The sequence below is a fragment of the Tinamus guttatus genome, unplaced genomic scaffold (genome assembly GCF_059628265.1).
Source record: "Tinamus guttatus ecotype Peru unplaced genomic scaffold, ASM5962826v1 Tinamus_guttatus_pri_ptg000451l, whole genome shotgun sequence".
NCBI classification, from domain to species: domain Eukaryota; kingdom Metazoa; phylum Chordata; class Aves; order Tinamiformes; family Tinamidae; genus Tinamus; species Tinamus guttatus.
The window spans coordinates 1,843,317-1,866,092 of NW_028288985.1; the positions used below are offsets into that span (position 1 = coordinate 1,843,317).

The 22,776-nt window shown below is 36.4% G+C and overlaps 1 protein-coding gene across 1 annotated transcript; it reads right to left on the reverse strand.

The window, feature by feature from the left end:
* Positions 1-424: 424 nt before the first annotated feature.
* DENND6A (DENN domain containing 6A) lies at positions 425-15,571 on the reverse strand. Its single transcript, XM_088532054.1, has 20 exons — positions 15,407-15,571; positions 13,849-13,887; positions 13,714-13,756; positions 10,796-10,908; positions 9,678-9,758; positions 8,985-9,090; positions 8,349-8,428; positions 7,674-7,736; positions 7,015-7,070; positions 6,592-6,714; positions 6,311-6,406; positions 5,318-5,412; positions 4,686-4,751; positions 4,530-4,594; positions 4,111-4,200; positions 3,541-3,594; positions 3,333-3,442; positions 2,647-2,749; positions 1,149-1,223; positions 425-575 (listed from the first exon to the last, which is right to left on the reverse strand). Exons 1-20 carry the CDS (start codon positions 15,569-15,571, stop codon positions 444-446), a joined length of 1,755 nt encoding a protein of 584 aa, XP_088388180.1. The 3' UTR covers positions 425-443.
* Positions 15,572-22,776: the final 7,205 nt, after the last annotated feature.

Genomic DNA, 22,776 nt, shown 5'->3' on the forward strand with positions numbered 1-22,776 from the left:
TTTTGGGCTCATCACCAGCTAAAAGCATTAAAAACAAACTAAAAAAAGCCCCAAATACTTAAAAGCAAGTGGATAATCTGTCAACATGACAGTACAGGATCTGTATTACCTACCCCTGAGTTACCATGATGGGTATAGCAGCACCAGTTAGAAAATATTCTGCAATGCCAGCACTGCACTGTGGTCCAACACTGTGGTATACTTACATATGCCCACATATTTTTCTTTAAGAGCACTTACTTTAAACATAATTAGTGGAATTTTTAGTTGCATTGGTATTTAAGTGGAGAGAAAAAACAATATAATGGACTACACCATGAATATAGCCCATCTGTAGTGTTAATGTACTATTTAGAACTGTGTTCCAAACCTTTTATGCCACTGTTTTCTGGGACGCTCATTTTGCCTTTTGTTTTCTGCACCAAAAAAATTTCTCATAGAAATCATGTTGTGCCAGTTTTGAGCAAAATGTCCTGTAAATCATCTGGAAGTGCTAGTATGATATCATCGATGTGCGTTTGCAGCTTTTTCAATGTATCAGTTTTCACAGGAAGATGTTCTCTGCCAGCCTGCAACTGCAGAAGTACAATGAAACAAGTTTTCAGTTGAAAACACAAACCTATTTTAATACAAACAAAAATGACCTATTCATGTGGATGCAGAAAACGAATTCCTCCTTTGCCCACCAAGCAGGAATTTGAACAGGTTGAGATCTTTCCTCGATATGTACACACCAGCATTAAATAACTCTAATTTAGAGAGACTTAGTAATCATAAGGATGTTTGGTTTTCTGCTTTCCTGATAGTTCCATTTTGTTTTCAGAAGAGTCACAAAATTCTAACTGGCTTTAACAAAACAAAATGATGAAAATAGTTGGCTTCTGACATAGCTGGCTAATGATATGAAGTTTTGGGAATGCAAAAAGATAAAGAGATCATTAACTTAATCAAAGGAAATCACTCCTGACTAACTTTTCAGTCATGGCTGAACTAAGCTATTTCTCATTTAGGAACCTAGATGACTGGTTCCTTGAGCTACCTAGATCTGAAAGCATATTTTCATTCAAGGTACCTATAAATAGAAGTATTCATTACTTTTATCTAGTTAAGAAAGGCAAATTTCAGCAACACTCAAATCAGTTACTTACCAGTTTATTCTTCAGCTTTAAGACAAGATCCACTGTTTCTACCTCTGTATGCTTTTGACTCCAGAAAACCAAGTTCTATTAGAATAAAGTATTGAAATATTTATATCAATACATACAATTTTCACAAGTAGCAGTCGTTGTTTACATCTAATATTCATCATTCTTCTCTTTCTCTATTCTCAAGTCATTTACTAAATGCATTTTATTCATCTATTGTCTCTAGTGTGAGCTACAACATCTGTTTTATTTGCAAGTTTCTCCTGCGTTTAGCACAATGGCAGACTCGGTCACAACCACAATACAAACAAGTGTGTAAGTTAAAAATGCTAAATCTACAAAGCAAAATACTAGTGAAGAATTGTTAAATTAGATCTGCCAGCATGATGAAATATTTTACTAGCATCAGCTGCACGTCTTGTTTCTAGAGTATTAGAGGAAGTCTACCACACAGTGAATAATTAGTAAGATGTACTCAATTTCCCCAAACAAATTATTTTACTCTCCCTCTTTACTGTTCATCTACTGAAGACACTTGCTCTTGTACAAAAAGATGCAAGTCTTTAAGTAAGTCTTTTTAAGTAAGATGTAACAAAACCATTAGGACTAGTAATACATTCATCCATTTCTTGGTAATAAATTAGTGACAAAGATGGTTGAATAGATTCTAGGTGGTATAGCCAACCTAAGTATTACCCTGCAAACTATGAGGACCGCTCTATTTCAGCCATACATGTTGGCTGCTCCAATGTACTGTTTGGGAATTGTAAGACAAGTGTTAAAAAACAGGTTTTAATTTTTTACTAAGCAGTAATCAGTCCAGTTGGATTTTTTTTAAGCTATGCTACTGATTTTTTTGTTATTGTTTTTCTCTCTATTTTCTGTTTATCTTGTCATCCTACCATCTGTTTCTCTTTTGTAGTATTTGTATTTCAGCCACCTGTTCTTACTCAAATAAGCAGCTGAGGTGGTATTAGCATAGCCTACAGAATCCATCAGATAACAAAAAGCCTTATAAATGATTCTATGTTAAATATCAATAACAGATTTCACTTCTGTTGCTTCTGTTTGTTAATATGAGGCAGTTCTAGTTCCGTTCTAAATATTATCAATATCTAATTAACTATTCATTTTCTATGGCACTCAATGAATTTATACCTACAAAGAAAATAAAACACTTTTTAGTACTGAGATATAATTAATTACATGCAATACCACAGAAGGAAGGGAGAGAAAAAAATTCAGTGTCAAAACATATAAGAGTAAAAATGGACTGAAGAGCTATTTTATATACAGTGTCAGTTATTATAAAAGTGAACTGTATTTCATTATTGTTTTCTTTTCCTATGTTAATTCCAGTCCATACTTGGCTAAATAGTTCATAATTTACACATTCAGACCCGACCAAGTCATCAGCACCTTAATTTGCAGAAACGACATAAGTAGTAGCAATAAATATGACATTAAGGGAAATTTTAATGTAAGTATCATTGTTACCAACCTCATTGCAGAGAGCTTCCAAATGAAGGGCCTCCAACTTCTGTGTCATTTCTTTCTGTCGGCTCCTAAACCAACCATCAAAGTTTGGTGATTTCAAAAAATGCCTGGTAAAACACAAAACAAAATCATATTTTTAATACAATTATGATAGCACACCATTTTCTATGCCATCACCTCGCAACCAATTGTTTTGGAGGTTGAAGGTGGTATTGGAACAATTTCTCTTTTCTTTCAGATATATATACATGCACGCTATTCTAAAGTAGAATACAACAGGTGCTTCCTTAATTCAGAAAATGGAAAAAAAAAAAAAAAAAAAGAGGAGAACATAATGTCTAAAGACAATGCAAGTAAGAAGTCTCGGCAGAATAAAAGCAAGGCTGAAGTTTTAAAAACCTTGTTTTTAATATTTGTGTTTGATTGCAAGTAGGAATCAGGTTTGGACCAAGTTAAAAAAAACAAACATCCCTCTACTCCACCCCTAAAAAAGAACACTGATGTACTGGTATACCAGTTTAAGGTCATATTAGATTTCCGCTAAGGACTAGCGATTCTTATCAAACCACATATTCTAAAATCAAGTATTTCGAATAAACATTTAAATCAAAAACAAATTTGCTCAAGAATTCATATCGTCTATTTGCCTTCATTTAAATACAATTTCTTATGTTGAAGAAAAAAAATAACCTGTAAAGTCCTATCCAATCTCCTTTTAAACCTGAAGTGAGCTGTGGTCCTGCTTTCTCCAGTGTCTTCATGAAGTCCTCTTGGCTAAACTGTCTCAGCTGTGGTGGACTCTATGGAAAGAATTAAAAAAGATGAATTATCTAACTTTTTTCCCCCCCTCTTCCCTCTAAGTGGCCATTTACAGCTCATTGCAATTATACATCCTTACCTTCCACGGTGATATACATTTTTGCAGAGGCATTAAACTTGCCACATAACGTTCCTGGAAAAAGACAAAAGAAAGCTTGTTTACATAACCAGTTCTTAAGAAGCATAAAGCAAAGGGCTGTGAATTTCAAATACTGAGGAAGGATTAGAGATTTGCTTCTTACTCCTTGATTTAAAAAAAAAAAAAAAAAAAAAGGCAAAAAAATACTAAAAAGTACATACACATTTTTCTTAGCATAAATGCTACGCAGTACATCTCAAGTGAACACCTGAAAATGCAGTACAGCGAAAGATACAGAGGAGTGTTCCATTTTGAGATCTAAGCCTGCTCTGTTTCATAATAGACATTAGGCTACTACATTCAGTATTTTCAAGCTAAGTGTTGCAATTCAAGAAGTGTAAGCTTACAGCAAGAAGTGTAGCATTACAGAAAAACTAATACAGACCCTAATGTTAAACTTCTATAGCTCAAATATGATCCAAAAAGACTAATACTAAAAGAGAAAAGTGTAAAAGCCCACCAAATCTACCCCACATCATATTAAAAACCCTCATTGGTATAACAACTTACTAATGGAATAATGAAACTTTCTGTCAATTCCAAAAAATAACGCCGAAGAATCACACTCTGAGCTTCTGAGGGACGTTTCTGCTGTACACCCTTTAAAAAGGATTCACAGTACAAGTCTGTTATCGCACTGCTCACCCCTCACCATTAAAGCAAAACAATCACAGCAAGCACTTGAGTATATTCACTCTTTATTTAGCTATTTTTTAAGACATGAATTTTAATGTCAAATTCAAATAGGAAAGGAAAAATTTCTATAAACATACTTTTACACAAGTTAGAATATAGGAGAGAGAAAGAGTAAGAGAGAATTAATTTCAGTCTTTTTAGGTATGCAGAGATATCCCAGCCCTAAATTAAGACAGCAGCATTCAATACAGCAGTATTCAAAATTTCTATTAAGAATATATGCAAAGTATTACCTTTTGTAATTGCTTTATGATTTCTTCATCCTTGTTTAAATATGTCTTATAAGATGTATAAACCCCTAAAAAGAAAAGGGATTTATCAAAGGTAAAAAGTATGTTCTTTTTAACTTAGAAAAAGTGGAATGCTTGAACTTCAAAACAACTTATTACCAGGTTTTGAGTCCAAAGTTTTTAGGTTCTTGAGTTTCTTCACTTTCATCTGCTTTGGAACTTCACCTGCCAAAACATTTAAAGCCATCTTACTGTACATTATCACTCCCAAAATAAATACTATAATTCATCCACTACATTGCACTGCTTTATTATAAGTTAATATCTGTATTTAGAAGAGAATCTAATGCAATAAAAGGCATCACAAGCAAGTACCGAAGAATGCATCTGAAAGCATACACTAAGCAGACAAGCAACATCATCAGCCCTGCCATTTGTCAAGGACTTCCTGGCAAAGCCACAACAACAACAAAAGAAAAACAAACAAAAACCACACAAACTCATGCCAAAACAAACACAAGATTATTTGAAGGTTCAAATAAAATGTTACCACTATTGAGTATTACTATTTTTTAAATGCCTAAGCCATTAGATGCGGCAATGTAGGACCTTAATTTCATTTAACAGATATCCATCTAGGAGAATTTAGTTAGTATGTTTTTAGACCTTAACCTACTTCCTATATTTTGGTTAATAAATAAGCACAAAAATAGAGCTACTGAACTCTGAGACAGCAAGTGACATCACAGTATATTTTTAATCACAGGACTGCAGTAGAATTTCTATCTTACCTGGAAGTTTAATATCTCCGATACGGATAATGTGGGGCCAGTGCTGGAGTGTTTTAGCAAAAAAAGGGTTGGTCACCCCTAAGATGACAGATGGTCTACAAACACAAACACAAGATTTCAAATATGACACCAAGAGCTCTGTCTTCATGGTTACATTACACCTACTTCTCAAATGTGCCTAACAGTCTGTGCCTGTTCAGATATCCGAAGAACTTTGTTCAAAAAAGCAAAATTGAATACAACTATAGAATCCAATCCCAAATCAAATTCCACTTCAATAATTTATATAACAAAGAAACATCATAAGAGTATGAGTAACAAAATAGAAGTATGATTTAAAAGGAGAAAAGTACCTTAACGCAATTTCACAAATATCATTTTGTAGAAAATGTGAGACTTCAAAAGCATTCTAATTTCTGAATTATTTAAAACTTTTTTTAAACTTTTTTAAAAGTTTAAAGTTTAAACTTTTTAAAACTTTTTTAAAAAAAGTTTTAAATTTGTTTAAAGGATAGTCTCCACTACAGCATCACCCAGATTAATTTACAGAACAGTTGTACCAAAGCTGAACTTTAGAAGTCACTTCACTCAGTAATTATAAAATCACAGAGTCATAGAAACCTTAAGGTTGGAACGGACCTTTAGAGATCATCTAGTCCAACCCCTCTGCACACGCAGGGTCAAAAATTGAGTACAGAACACTATTTTGACCCTGCCATTTCAGACCAAATATTGCAAAGGCAAAGCCTTGCTGAACATTAAAAAAAACACTTATCTTACTTTCCTATTTCCAATTTTACTTACTTTACACCAAAGGAACCCCTTAAACTAAGTTCAAATTGATTTTGAGATAATGTCAGTTACTCATGACATTGCTTCATATTTTCTGTATCCTAATTGGAGTATTTAAAACAGCTAATTATTGTATTCCATAGGATAAGCCTTACTTATAATTCTAAGCAACACCTTCAACATGAAATCCGATTTACTTACGGAGCTTGTGTTCGAGTTGTATATTCTTTGAATTCACTGTCATGTATGGTAAAGTATGGCCTGAAATCACTGCAGTACTTCAGAGGTGAAATGCAACTGTAGAGTGAGGGGAAAAAAAAAAAAAAAAAGAGGCAAGGAAAGAAGGCAAGGCAAAGAAGTCATGAAAGAAAGCAAAAACCGACAATTTAAAGTCTATTAGATTTAGATCAACTGGAGTTGCAGCCAGCTGCAAGCTGCAATGACTCACTCAGTTGTTACTTTGGAAGCTTTGCTCTATTTACCTAACAAGTGCTAGCACAGTTTCTGAAGACTCAGATGGTGATGGTGCCATCACAACAAGTGGTTCTCCTAGCAGTACAAGTTCCCAGAGCATCTGAATGTGAAAGAACACTGGACAGAAACACCTAAAATCAGACAGAAAGAATGCAATATCCTTATCAGAACTAAAGGTATTTAATTTACAGAACTGCATAAAAGGATCTTTCAAGTACCATGCACAAGTGGCTACAAACAATAAATACTGCAAAAGGGTATAACCAAAAACTTCCAGTTAAGAAGTGTGTTTTAGCCAGCTTGACCAGAAAAGAGCATTACAAATAATACTGATAAACCTAGCTTGCAAACTAATAGATTTTTATGAGGGTCTCATTAATCATTGACCTGTGGGAATTCATAACTAGAGATAAATCAGTCTAAACTCCTACCTGAACAGGTCAACTTCATGAACAGTAGGTAAGGCCACAGAGATTTGTGCATCTGCCTGAAAGATATTACAATGCTAGTCTTCAGTCATCGTAATATACAAGTATTAAAACAATTTCCCTTAAATGCTTACACACAGAGTATCATACATACGTTAAATACATACTACTACACAAGTAAGTATTGATTTGCCTAAAAGCAAGATTTTTTTCCCCACTTATGGCCATATGACTTTCAGTCCAGAAACAATACAAGACCCAAGTTGTTTCAAGTCACAGTCATACAACATATGAAGGCACACATAGACTTGTTTTGTATACAATTTCTAAGCAAATCTTTTTAATGTTGTCCTCCACAAAACTACAATTTAGTATAATTTCACTCACAGAAATGATATTTTGAGTTAAGTGATTTCATGAATCAACCATCCTCCTATGTTGGATGATTAATGTCCTGTCCTAACATGTTTGAGGTAACTGCGTTAAAATATCTTTTCTGGGAGGAACCCAATCCTAGACTCTTCTACTCAGAGCTTCAAAGACTTGATATTTCATTACTACAAAGGGTATGAGGATGTGCCCCAATCTTTTCTAAAAAGAAATTTTAAGAGAGTGAAGGCAGCTATTTATTGTGGTGGTGTGTACAACAGCAAGATCTCTACCTGGTGCATGTTCTGTACTACTTGGGTTGTTCCAGGCTTGTCACGGTATGTTGGAATCCGCAACTTCAGAAGAAAGAAAATAATTATTTTCCTTGCATCTAATCCAGCGGAGACTTAAAATACTTCGGGACATAGAAAATGTGACACCAAATGATTCTTCATTTATTCTATAGAACATTCCCATGACAGTGAATAGAGAGCTAGAGACTCTGTAATATCTGTAAATAATTGCTACAGGAATCAATATGCTATTAGTATAATATTACAAAGTTGAATTGAATATTAGAATATGAAAGTTGCACTTGAGTTAAGCAAAGAAGCGTTCCCGATAACATTTTTCACAACTTTTACAAGAAAGTCAAACCAAATTGTTTTAACAGTAAAGAGAAACATCTGAAAAAGTTATGGAATATTGCCTTAGCACAGGAATACTGTATTGCTACAAAAACCTCAACCAAAACATCAGACTTCTTAATGGGTATGGGGCAGAAATTAAATATAATGAACAACATTAACATAATGAACAACATAAACATCTTTTCCTGACCCCACACTATACACCTGTTAGTAATACAGTACCACAAATTTAATCACACTGGAGGCTGGCGTGAGCAAATGGATCTAAGTGATGATTAAAAAACAAAACAAACAAACTTTAAAGAGCACAAAATTTACCTTCATTACAACACCCATAATGGGCAAATGCAGTATTTCCCCTGGAACAGGAGGTGGCCAACGATCAATGTCACTGCAGACTTAAGGAAAATATATATATCAAGTATATTTTGTAGCTCTTTTACACATACTGTAACCCATGACATTATAGCCAACTTGCTATATAATGATAAATTAATGGTGATATCTCATAACTTTTCTACTTGTTCAATTCATGCTCTAAAGTTTTACTGGATTTTTGATAACAGTTTTACAATAGTTTTAATCAAATAGCACATTATAAGTTATTAATTTCAAGAACATGGTACCAGCTTGTCTTCCATTCTTAGCAGCAACCACACTTACAACCAGTTTAAGAAACATGCTGTGAGGGCAATCATGTAAGTATATCTTAAGAAACCTTGAAGAAAGCACACATGATGTAAGAGCACACTTAACATAAGTTGGTTGTTGAACAGATAAACCCAAGTACTTGGGAAAATCATCCAAAAAACAAATCAAGTTTTCTAAAGTTTCAGCACTCTATCCTAAGTGAAGACAGACATGCAAGCTGGAATAGGACACTGTTGTTATTTCTCCAAAACAAATACATGGTACTTTAGGAGCTCTTTCGTAAGAATTTAGTAGTGCCACTACCTGCTTCCAGGAAAGCTTCACTCTTTTCAAAATATTCTGGTGCTATTTGCTTAAGCACAGTGCGAAAAAAGTGGACATATGGTAGTTTGCTGATGAGAACCAAGGACTGGAATAAAGAGTAACAAAACACTGTGTAAGAACACTGTCTAAAGTTAACCTCCTTCCCCAAGAGAACTTCCAGTTCTAGTAGTAATTCTCATATAGTATCAAGTGAATTTTCCACACAAACAAGTCAACAACACATTTAACTTCAGGCAACTGCAAACAATCAGTTCCAAAGAGTTTCAAACTTATTGCTTTAATACAAAACAAAGTTTTCTTCGGAGAGTGCATCTGGAATGTATTATTGATACAAAGTGTGATCAGTTTACTAGTTTACTGTAAGTCACAGCAACAGCCATATCTGCAAAAGGTAACTACAAACTACCCATTAGAGACTATCCTGGATTATAAACTAAACCTCAAAAATTATTCCTTGGCTACTTGCAGACTTAGTAAACAAAATGTACTGTAAGAACACAATAATTGCTATATATTTCACTTTTCTACTTCCCATTCAATGATACATAAGTCTCACTTAAATGATTCATAACAGTAGCCACAAAACTGCTAAAAGATCAAGCTACTCATACTGTTCTTTCCAGAGACACTAAAATAGTGGAATTATGATGTTGCTAAGTTAATTAAAATTACCTTCTGGAAATAGCCTCTTTTTAATGATTTGTCTCGAACTTGTCTGAAATACACATAGCCATAGTAATAAGCTGGATCCTTCTGGGAAAAAAAAAAAAAAGAGAAAAAAAAAAACACACAAACGAAAAAGAGAATTCAATACAACGACCTGATGTCATCTTTCTTTTTGAGCATGAGCAAACTTACTTCCTTACAAAATCTGAAGCTGATTAAATATAATGAACTATAAGGATTATCCTTTTTAGTGGCATTAAAACTTTTACAACTCCTTTGAAGAGAAAGCAACAGTGTAAGCAAATGACTATGCTTTCTGTCTTTGCTATTCTTTCATCTATATTCTCTTGAAACACCATGGAAGCAAAACCAGAATTAATTCCCTGAGAAATACATCAACAAGTAATTTTGCAAAGTTGTTCCAAAAAAATGTTAGGAGTTAAAAACAAAAGACACAAAGAAAAAACCCTCACACCTTAAAGCAGCTCTGGCTTTTGTATAAAGAGAAAAATCTAGTCTTTCTGTGCATTAGCTCATTAAAAAAGAAAAAAAAGGTATTAAAGAAGCATTCCCTCACATTTCAAAGCTAAAACATGAGCTTCATTCTTCCTACAGACAGGAATTCAGATATTTGCCATAACAACAAATCTAAACTGAATCCGAGTGACACTCCCACTAGCACAGTTAAAGTCTTGCCACTGAGAACAACTTTTTGGCTATTACCTCTCTTTGGTAACTCCTCCACCTTTAAAAAGTGAAAAGGAGAGACAGAGAAGAATTGCTGGGAAGACCTAGGTTTTCCTAGGTCTTATAGAAAGTAAGTACTTCAGACTTCCAATAACAGTTCTTACAAATTGATGTGCAGGTTTCTAGTCAAAAATAAAAGAGGTGTCACCAGTGTAATTCCATGCACTGCAAAATAATTAATGAATATTTAAAAGATAATTATCAGGACTCATTATTAGTTAAATAATATGATAATGACATGCTTAAAAAAAAAAACCTTTGCCTTTCAGTGTATCCCATTTGAGTTTGTGTTTTTTTTGAACATCTATTTAAGTGTGAACCATCTAACCATTACTGTCACCCAGAAGAGATTAACTGCATTGTTTCTTATTCCCAACCTTTAAGTAAACTGGTAGATCTCTATCCAAATGGTCCAGAAAACAGCATAATGAGACTTTTCTTCCAGAAGACCGTCGAAATCTAAAACAAAACTGTGTGTCCCCAAGACAACCTATATAAGGGGAAGATATAAACAGCAAACAACAGTATTTGGAATGTTTTGTTCTGATCTTTATGTGATGACAATAAATAGACCTCTTTAGAGCAAAAAGAAAAACATCTCTACCTCACAGTGAATATATTAGCTTCAAGGACTTACACTGTCATATCCCTAACATTTCTACTAGTAGCTGTCCTCCCAATATTATTCTAGATTTTATTGCCCTGGCTGTACACTTTTCATCCTCACCACATGTCATTTTGCTGCTGAATAACTTTGTGTGACTTTTTCAATACTCAAGAGAGGAAAGTAAATAGATCAGTCATACTCTAACTGCCCTATGCTGATCTCTAATACCATGGGGATGCCCAGGACCAGCCTAATATTTCTACAAGGCTAGAACACCAACTACAGAAAAGTGAGCAAAATATAGACTTTCTCAAGATGCTGACAAAACACAGTGTTATTCTTAAACCACACTCAAGTGAAATATTTGCTATTAATGCAAAGTAACATCTGGAGAGTATGAGGAGAGGGGAGACTTTTCATTAACACAAGTAGTGAAGTCTCCCTTGAATCCTATTCAAATGGATTTCCTAAAGAAAAATTTAACTAAGTATACTGACTACTTGCAGTCTGCGAAGAAATTAGGGCTAGCTTTTGAATCAGCTCAAAGGAACTTTCCCCAGGTGGAACGTAGCTTTTATCAGGACTTGTATCCCTGACATCTTCATGGCTATTTTCTCACCAGTAAAGTGTTGTTTGTTATTTTTAAAAAAGGAACTAAAACAAGTAAACAAACAAACACAGAACAACAAACACTGAAGTTCAAAAAGAGGACATAAGTATATGCTGAATGGGAACAGCTACGCATGGGAACAGCGGCAAAGGAGATGGGTAGAACGGAGAGAACATGGAGGCACATCACAACCCTGGCAAACCTGCTTTAAAACCAACAGCCCACCCTTTTCAAAGGCAGTGTACTTAATGTGAACACAATCAACTGAAAGACAAGATCCTGGGCACTGCCTACTGTATTGCAGTACAGTATCCAAAATACACAATAGCAGCAATGCAAACCTTCATGTTAACAGCTACATAAATAAATTTACCAAAATTATTGAACAGAACTTCACTAGAGCTTTGCTCTTACAGGTTTTTGACAAAATTTGAAAAGATCCTTAGAAGGAAAAAAAAAAATCTGAAGTAAATAATGATGCTCTGGGCTCTGCACAGCTGTCCTGTTACACCAATCACTGCTATTAGACCCAATACTGAGGCACAGCTCCATTCTCCAAATAAAAATTCTGTAGAATATGAGCTCAACTCTTACTTCTCCTATTTAGTTAAGAAGCTTCTTACTTCTTCAGCCACATATATGCAGCTGTAGCAACCAACGATGCCCCAAATCCTAAGCAAGATCCAGCTGGCTGTGCAAGTCATAGTGTGGTTTAATGCTGTCATGTTCACAGCATTCAAGTCAGCCTCAGACTCCCTAGAAGACGCAGTAGAAAGTCCACAACACACTGAGATAAAATTGAATAGTAGCAGAATATTATACCACAGGCTACCCATGCAGTAGTCTAGAGAGTAACCAATAAAAGCACTGAACCACATGAACCAGCAAGATAATTAACAAGAAAAATAACTTACATGCCAATAATAAAAGCACAAATTACTTTCTCCAGGTTTACGTAATTATTTCCCTTAATTTAACTTCTGGTATTGGCCTAGTTTGCCTTATATGGAGAAGACCTAAAAGTAAGCTATCCTTGATTACTAATGTACAGAGATACCATTCAGGATTGGTTGCTCTTCCTGTAGGTAGAATCTGAAAAAGTAAACGGCTGTTCTTTCCTCAACTATCCATTCAAAGTAGAAGCATTAAGAATAACTGTATTAAGAAACTTAGATTAAAAGACAAAAGGAGTATCATTATCTCATGCCTCATTAAAGTCACTTCCATCACAGCTCACCTACATATATTAAAAGGACCCGTCTCCATCAACCCATGTAAGAAATGTCATGCTGCAGAGCAACAAAAACAAAGTAAGAGCAGTTACAGGGACAAGTTTGTTACTATATGTTTGGGTATATTAAGTGCATAGAACATGAAAGGCAGCATCTGCACTTCTGCCATCTCTTTCTGCAGGTGGTCTAAGTCATCAGCCATATGCCTCCAACTCCTCCGGCTGCAGGACACGAAAGGTTTAGATGAAAGAAGAATTCAGCAAGTGGGACCACACACAGCAACAGAAGCAAAGAAAAGAAGAGAAGATATAAGACAGAGGCTTTTCCCTTCAGGGCTTTTGAATTCAAAAGCATTTAGAATGACAATTCAACTTCACTCTTGTAATTTTTACCTATTTTCTAAATTTCTGAGAGGGTCCCACACCCTTTGCATCAGCTTTACTAAATCCTTTTAATTCTGCATCTACATCTTTGCCTACAATGACAATATTATTTTGAGAGAGATATTAAAAGATTTATTCTTTGCTTGCAAGGTATTCTGAAACATCCACATGCATATCTTCTGAAAGGTCTTAAGTATTCACGTTCCTGATGTTCCGCTTATACAAATCAGATAGTCTTCAGCTTTTACTACAACACAGATGATTAAAATTTTGTATTTAACCTTAATTCCAACTATTCCATACTGTAATATTATTATATAAGTATACATATATTATTACATAATATGATATTCACATATATCTGAAATACCATGGAAATACGCTGCTAAACTCTATCTGGTTTATACAGCTTAACCCAACAAGAGATTCAAACTTCCATCTACAGAGCAAAGGAAGCACTTACCTGAATTAGAATCTGGAAAAGACAAATAGCAAATATTGGTCTTCTAAAGGATGAAAAAAAGGAGAGCAGCATTATATTTCAAAAAAGAACTAAATGAAAAACAAATGATTTATTTATACAGCAACCATGACTTACCTCTTTATCAGTGAGTTTTGAATGTGGGGGATATATCACCTACAGGAAAAAAAAATAGTAGTATTTTATTTGAGAATAAGGTAGGTAAGTTAAGCCCAAAATTTATCCTTTAAATATCCTAAGGATATAAGCCTCACATTTATCTAAGCTTAGCTTATTTTCAACGGCAAGCTATGTAAACTACATGCCTGTTCCTACTTTGTAAATGCTTTTAGCTCAAGGTGGTCACCCATCTTTGCAAGATATTTTGGAACAAAAGAGACAGCACAGGCACATTCCACAAGTCACTTAATTCAAGGTTTTAGTGCAACTGGTCTATAAAGAAGAGGAGAATTATACTTCTTTGCTTTAACTAGTACTTAGGAGATGCAGTGGCATGTGTCAACCAAAACTTTTTGCTCGCTAGTGCTTCTATGTCTTTCCAGAAATCAAAGGGTGATGAGTAAAAACAGCAACAATTTATTTCTATCCTGTTATGTGTTCTCAGTCTTTCTGGCCTGCACTTCACAACGATGCAAGGGTCAAGCACACAAGTGTGGCGCAGATTAACATTTAAAAGATTCCTCACTAAATAAATGCCAAGAGAACCGAACAGGAAAACCACTCCTGGGTGCTGTGACAACGCCTGCTGCTCAAAACCAGGAGGTGTTAAAGGCCCATAAGTTGCCCATCAGAAGCACAGAAGTGAAAAGCTTGCAAGGCAGACACAAGGAGCAGAGGAGAACTACAGATCATAATTCTATTGTTCCCTAGCTTCCCAGGGCTTGCCCTCACAATCTAAATGTCCTTCACAAGCATTTATTTCCTTCCTCAAATAATAAGTTCAACCTGTTGGACCAGAAAGTCTGTTCTGAAAAACAGATTGAGGGCTGTAGCAGATCCATTGCCATAAAGCCCAGCTTTATTATAAGGCTTGAAACCATTAGTGAAAGAAAAAGACCTTCTTTCTGCCAAAGAAAATGTGTAACTTCTTCTGTGAAAGGAATTGGAAAGTGAGAAAAAATGCTTGCTTGGCAACTTCTTTATTTTCTAACCCTCAGCAGTGTAGTCTCCACACAGCAAAGATTAACGGGACTGTTATCATCACTGAGTTGCCTGTAGAAAGACGGAGGCTGTGCTGCCTTCAGCCCCGGGAACATTATCTGTTTCATCATAGCTTGTAAAGACACTCTTGTCTTGGTTGTTAACAGTACCTTATAATGGGATGCAACTACACCTCAGAAAGTCAGGATGCTGCACTAGATACTTGTTTGCATTTCTCTTGCAGCAGCTATGTATATCAATTACACATCTTAAGTTTTGCGGTATCTAGCTTTGTCGGCCAGCCTTCAATAAATTTATACTATTAGTGTTAAGAAACGGGGGAGGGGGAAGCAGAAAGAAGGGCAGCTCCCCGGGCTCGGCGAGACGCTACCGCCAGCGCCTCAGCGGCCGCCGGCGGGACGAACAGCCCTAGCTCGGCCGCGGGGCCCGGCGCCCCGGGATTTCGCACATCCCGCTCCCCGCCGCCCCGCATCGCCTCAGAGGAAGCGCGCGATTGCGCCGCCGTCGCGCGTACCTCCACGGCCTGGCCCAGCTCCAGGTCGAAGCCCACCACGCACACGCAGTGCAGCCAGGCCGAGAAGCGGTCCCAGGGCAAGAGCGAGAGGCGCCGCTCGGGCGCGGCCGCCGCATCCCGACCGGCCACAGCGGCACCGCCGGGACTGCGCTCCCGCCGCGACATGGCGCTGCGGCCCCGCCCCGCCCGTCACGTGACGGGACGCACCGCCCCCTCCTCGCACCCCGGGGCGCTGGGCCCGCCTCGCGTGGGAGAGACCAAGCGGCCGCCGGGGGGGCCTGAACCACTGTCGCGGGGGGGTTGCTCAACTGATGCTTTACCGAAGACAGAAACAAAAACTCCCCTATCTGTAACTCTTATTCGTTGGTTATTCAGGTGAGACTTCTGCTGGACTGCTACCAGATAACCCCCGGCTGCAGGAGATGCAGAGCGTGGTTGTCTGAATTACTGCACACCGCTTTTCCCACTAGGAGCTGCACGCCACACCTGAACGTACTAATAGAAAACATCGGGCAATTTACATGTATCTGGTTTTAGGTATTTTGTCACAATGTTTTTTAAGTCTCATGAATTTTACCAGTACCCAACTCTGAAATTTCACATCCAAAATAAGATGTGATTAGTTTCATTGGCTGAAACTCAGAGCAATGAATGTTGGCCCTTACCCCTCTAGTGGACAGTGATTGAATTGCTGTGAACCAAAATAGCATCTTTCAAAATTTGCTATTGCTATAATGTAAGTAAAAATGCAATTTGTTGACATTTTGGAAAAAAGAAATTGATTGAATAAATTGTTAGTGAGTTTTGAGAATGAGAACCTTCTTAGAATCAAAGATGAAAACAGCCGTTTTTGATAAATACAAAGGCAGAAGAAATGTCAGAGGCAAAAAAAAGTCTCTAATGCTCTTCAGGAGATTTTCCCTATTACCATCTCTGCTGTAAATCTGCACTTTGTATATGGGAGAGGATGAGGCATGAGAGAAAAAAAAAGTTGTCTAGGAAGGCATAGAAAGAAAGCTTGTTTACAAAAAGCAAGATAGAAAGTGAATTGTGTGTGTAAAAATGGTGGGAAATGAAAATAAACAAAAGAACAGGTTGGCAAACCTCCTTACAGCTTTCAATACTTCTGTTTACATCCCGTTTGATTCCTGGTGAGTCATACAAGCTAAAGCTGAAATGGATGTTGTTACTTGGCGCTTACTCCCTGATTCTCTACCATGAAACACACATGAAATACAACACGTAAACCCAGGGGCACCTGACTGAATCTCCACAGAGCACTGACTTGGAGAGCAGTGTATTCTTTGCCTTCGTGTTATCAATGATGAGATGCCTCATTTCCATTCAGGAGATTTTGCGATGTGACTTTCAAGGGAGGCGTCTCCACTCTCGCTCCCGCACTGCTCCAGCAACAGCCTGCGAATGGGAGTCTTCAATCACGGAGAGGACCACTGCAGTGGCAAGATAGTAACTGTTCCAAATTAAGTAGCACCATTTAAAGGATTGAACTTCACTTAAATCTGCTAGAATCTTGGTAGTTACTATATGATTACAACACAATTATCCCTAGAATGACTTCCAGTTTTATGTATAATGAATACATTATTTGTCTTGATCAAGCTATTCATTATCAGAGGCTGAGTATAATTCCTTGTGATTTTTTCTGCTGTTCAAGATGGAGGAGAAAATCTTAGCATGGTATCTCCCTGGGAATAAATCAGTGAACCCCACAGAAATTAATGAGAAATTAATGATCTCTTCATTTCATATGAAGAGATTTTTAAAGAAATAATGATTGTGAGAAAAAGTGTACTTTCACAATTCGACATCTTTAAATGCTTTAAAATGTCTTTTTGTGAATTTCTATCAAATACACACCCAGATTTAGATAAAACATGTTGAAGTAAAACTTTCCAGGAAGCTTTTACATGATGAAGATCACGGATTACAACAGATGCTCCTATGACAATAATAATATACATGAATACAGGTAGCTACAAAGAAACACTGAAGGTATGGGGGAAACCCTGAAGCCATTGCAGATAATGGCAAAACTTAGTTTTCCACTTACTTCGTTGGTAGCAGCATTTAAAAATAATGGTGTATCCTTCATCACAATTAGCACTGGAATCTTGACATATGAATTGAAACCTTGCTGTCATTCTAATAATGAATGACATTCTAATAATGCATGATGATGAAAATTAGTCTCTATTCTTTCTCTGTTCTAAGATAGTGCAATAGTAAATATGTTTCCACTAATAAATCAGAAAATGTCTGTTACAAAAATATGGAGAAATACTGGACAAACTGAAGAAACACCTTCCCAAATGGGCAAATTCAGATTCAAGGAATGGAGAACCATGAGATAATTTGATTTTTTTTTTGCAATTTACTTTCATTTTTTTTATCTTATACTTGTCAAATCCATATCAACCTTACATGAACAGGCTCTTAAAATAAATATGCCATTACTTGAACTCGTAGACCTGCAAGGAATATGGTAGAGCAGCAGCTTAAAAGGATTTAAAGAGAACATCTATGTGGCTAAGTCACAGTGCTTCTGACTAAAATACTTCTGTAGCTGCCTACTTCTATTATGTTTTGAAATTTTCTGCCACTAGACACGTGCCTGTTGAACACAGTCTAACAGATAAGATATATTTGCTTAAGGATGTTATTTGAATCTTAGCTCATTTGGAGAGGACAGTTACCCATGATAAGGCTTTCCAAGGCGTCTAAAGGCAGCAGTCATGTAAATCCCACTGAAATTCAGGACCTGTTGGGTGCTTTTGTGTTTAAATTTAAATACTGTTTGAACCTACCCTAATCTTTTATCTCTTTTTCTGTTTAAAATGTATCTTTTGCATTCGGCCTTGTAGATCATGAAACCTTTATCATTCCATGTGAGTTTGTGGCACATCCATCTGTTACTGCCCTTGCCTGAATTTGGTCTGGTTTGCTGGAATCTGGTCCAGGTTTTATGTAGGAATATTTTCCTCTATTGCTCCAAAGTAGCTTTTGCATATCCCAGGGGCACTTTTATTTTGGACTTTTGCTTTATCTGGATGACGTGATGCTACTCAGAGATCTGAATTTTCAGCACATTGGGAATTTTCACATGAACATGTCAATGATACATAGCTATAGTTTGCTTTAAAACCTTCTGTCCCTGAGGTGCTGTCTTGCTGCCTGTCAGATGTTTGCAGCTGGATGAGCAGCAATTTTCTGTAGCTGAGTATGGCAAAGAACGGAAATTTTCATGCGCTGCATGGAGGCAATTAGGTGCAACGGCTCTTGATGCTTGCGGCGATTTTAGCAACTTGACCCCTTTGATGTTTGGACCCAGAAATGAGTCAGATTTGTTCTGTCATCCAGATGAAATTTAGCTCAGCTAGTGCATTCACCCAGAAATAGCTTTTGCTGCACAAGGCGGGAGGAAAGGGATGTAAGTCACAATGATCCTGGACATTTACATTTCACTACTGGCTGAATGTCCTGACTGGAATCATTATGGAAAACTGGCTGTTATGAAAAACAACAACACAGGCCAGATCCAGGCAGAGCTTAGCTGGCCGTGTCCCACTTAGTTACAGGAGACATAAAACTCCTGGTGTCTGTATCAGAAGCAAAATATCAAAAATATTCTTCTTATCTTCATTACACTAGATAGCTGTGCTTCCTTCTTGTACAAGGTTGCTTAGTATAAATTCAGTAACAAGTTAATTCTAATAGTAAGATATTTAGGAATACTTTAAGTTCTTATATATTATTGGCACAATAAAGCAGGTACATTCATGAGAGTTATTACCTGGCCTGTCCAAAAGCCTTTCAGCATTAATAAGAAGATTCCCACCTATTTCATTAAGCTTTAGAAAAGACATCCACAGAGCCAAGCCATAAATTGAACTGGATGCAATGTGATTTATATCTGAACAAATTAAAATCTACAACTGAAATATCCAATGAAATATCTGCAGTGTGCACTCCACAAAAACATACAATGGCTTTCTGAAAAAGCCATTGTATGTTTTTGTGGAGTGCACACTGCACTCCACTGCACACTGCACTCCACTTTTTCAGAAAGCCATTGTCAGAAATTCTAGCAAAGTCTGGGTGATGTTTATCCTAATAGCAGTGCATACTGAGATCTCAATCGCAGCTCATATGGAAGAAAACAATCAAACAGATGAATGGATATCTAAAGCGGCATACAAGACACAAAGTTTGGGTTTCTTTCTGCTAGCGCTTTATCAAAGAAAATTGTACACATAATTTTTTCACCCCAATAAGAGGGCGGGGGGGCAAATACCAACCTAGCAAACAGGAAATAATGTATTACAGTTGGAATGGCAGAAATAAAAAAGAAGTAATTGATTCTATCTAAATATTTAGAGAGAGAGACATGGTTTGTGCAAGAAATCCAGCAGGTGAGAAGGGCAGCCTTTGCAACCCTCCTGATTAACCTACCAGTAAATGTGGCCACTTGCTTGGGATATAGCTAGCTTCACAAGAATTCGACTATGAGTAATTTTATTAAAAGGCAAATGAAGTAAAGGGAAAGGCTTCTATGTTGATTTCAATGAGATTGGATAAAATGTTTATTTCCAAAGATCCATCAAATAATCCTGAGACCAAAAAAAAAAAAAAAAAAAAAGTGCCATGTCTGAACCAGAGATACAGACAGGAAAGAAGTTCTAAATTCCACTCAGTCCCCTGGGCTATGCTTTTCTTGCCAAGTGTATAATTTCAGCTCTTGTTTTGTGCACTATGCTTATTGGTGTCACCACTCAGTTTAATTATAGATATTCAGTTACGTAACTCCCCTCTCTTGAAGGACATACTTTTTTTTTTTTTTTTTTTTTCCTGTTAAGAACTTCTGAAGTAAAGACTGTGACCCTGATGGTTGGGAAGTACACATATGTCTAGGGGAAAAAAAGCTGAAAGCTTGTTCTGCAGAAATGAATCTCCAAGAAGCTTGAGTAGAGTAATGGCCTTTATTCATCATGCATGCAGACATTTCACACAAATGCATGGAGCCATTATCCATTTCCCACAAGATTTCCTGTCTACTACAAATACAACATTGACTTGTAAATTTAATTTTAAAATCTAAGGTTCTTTTACCTTGATATAACAAGTTGCATCAATATTACAAAGGCAATACTGTAGGGGTTCCTGTTAGAAAGAGTGGATTTGTCTGAATTATAGCCAGGAACAGGCTTCTAAGGAAAGCTTTTCCTAGATTCCATATAGGTTTGATATAAGGATCTAAATCTTTACCTTTCTGTAATGTTAATTTGGTTGCAGTGGCGGTTTTGGTAGTGAGGTGACTCTTGCAAGCCTGACGGATTTTATTAAAGGAATTTCCTTTCTCTCCTCTGAAGAGAGAAAGAACATAAGTGATTCCTTTTTCTACTGTATGGTTCCCTTTCCTTCAGCAATCTTGAAGTTGTTATTTTTAGTGATTTGAACTGTGAAAAGGCATAACTATTTGATAAAATGTATATCTGTAATTAAAGGTGTTTAGCACGGTATACTTGTTATTGTATTACACGTTTATTAGAGCAGCATAATGCCACAGTGTGGCAGCCCTGTGCAAACATACAGCAGGAAACATCTCATCTCAAAGATACTATACTGCAAAAAGAGGGAGAAGTGAGAAGAGACATGATATGCTTAAGGATGCTGGACAAGTATGTAGCCAAATCCAGAAAAGGTACAAAATAATAACCAAGGTCTAGAAAACAACAAGCCTCCTCCCTCATAACGCTGCATGCCCCTGCTTGCACCTCTGGCCATGTTGCATGCCAACAACTGAGTAAATACACATCTCCCTTCACACTGTTGTTACACCTGTGTGGCCTGATCTCCCTCTAACGAATCAGCAAACCATGCTGTCTGTGCTACTTGCTTCATTCTTCGTTTTTTAATGCTTTTTTTTTCCCCTTAATTACTGTGACTTTCATTCAGAGCAACATTTTTTTTTAGTTTCATTGGAATACCTCACACAAAGTGAGTTTCTAGCTTATCTGAAACAAATGAAACATTCTTGTTGAAAGCAGATAATCTGGATTTTTGTCCAAAAGATAAATACAATCCAAAACATTTCTGAAGTACTGACCAATAAACTCTGTCAAATATCAAGAATCATATTGAATGCTTTATGAATGCAGGACAAAATAAATCCAGTTAAAAGGCTTTTGATTCTCTTTTCTAAACTTGCACAAAGATCTGATAAAAAATATAAGTACATCTGATTCCTGGATTGCAATTTTTTGTGTTATGGTATGGCTATATTTATTTATTTACATTTATAATTACATTATATTTAATAATTTCATATTTACAATATGAATTTCTCTGACGATAGATAGCTGGGATTTCAAAAAGTATACCCAAGAGTTAGCTATCCTACCTTTTTCAGTGCTTTGCATTGTAGAAACCTAAAAACGAATTTTAAATCCAGGAACACAAACTTTCATCTCTATCACAAAAGCAATAAAACATACATCCGAGTTTAGGAATCACTGCTAGAAATGTTAAGCAAATCCTGTATTATTAATATACTAGTACTTTAGCTATGTGGCACACAATTAACCATCATATGTAAGTTCTCCTGTCACTGGTATTATTGAGCATTATTCATGTTTCTTTTTGGAAGGCCTCGGTGGTCTATGGCTCTCTCAGCTCTCTAAGCAACAATGCCTTACATTTGTTTCTTTCTTCCATGGCAAGGACATGAATAAATAAGTCAATACTTCATCAAAACCATCCAGGAAAACCTTGTACTGAGGGCATTTTATATTCTCAGGATCACCAGGTTGTGTGTTTAAGAAGCAGTAAGAATAGCATCCTATTAATGTTGTATATGGTGTGCTTTTCTCATGAGACCTGAAAGAAAAAAAGCCTTAATAAATCATTTCTCATTAATTCTCTCAAAAAATCATCCAGTTTTCATTCACAATTTGTGCTTTCTGTCATTCGGAATCAGATGGGAAATACCCATCTCAACGCAATGTTTATTAGAACTGATGCCAAATACATTGCAAGGCTACAACCAGTTTTTGATGCAAACAGGCTTTCAATCAATTATTCATCTTAATCTGTAACTTCAACAAAACTCTGAAGTCTTGTTAACTGGGCAGTTCTTTGGCAGTGCATTCTGACAAGTTCACTGGTATGTGGCTGTAAAACACTATGGAATAACTCTATTTGCTACATACAATTTGGGATTATTTTGTGTTCTTGCTTTTCATCTGTATTGCTTGTGACGATCTTTTCCAAAGGGAGGAGGATAGGAACTCCTAAAAAACACTAAAATCCTTATCCTTCTCCATAACATTCTTTATTTGAGTCCATAGGTGATA

What these genes read in the sequence shown, in the direction of transcription:
- DENND6A (XM_088532054.1), bottom strand. Translation starts at nt 15,571, where the DNA reads ATGTCGCGGCGGGAGCGCAGTCCCGGCGGTGCCGCTGTGGCCGGTCGG. An exon ending in CATGAAGTTGACCTGTTCAG is followed by an intron (nt 6,715 to 7,014) that starts GTAGGAGTTTAG and finishes GTCTGATTTTAG; the next exon opens with GTGTTTCTGTCCAGTGTTCT. An exon ending in GATTGGATAGGACTTTACAG is followed by an intron (nt 2,750 to 3,332) that starts GTTATTTTTTTT and finishes GTGTTTTACCAG; the next exon opens with GCATTTTTTGAAATCACCAA.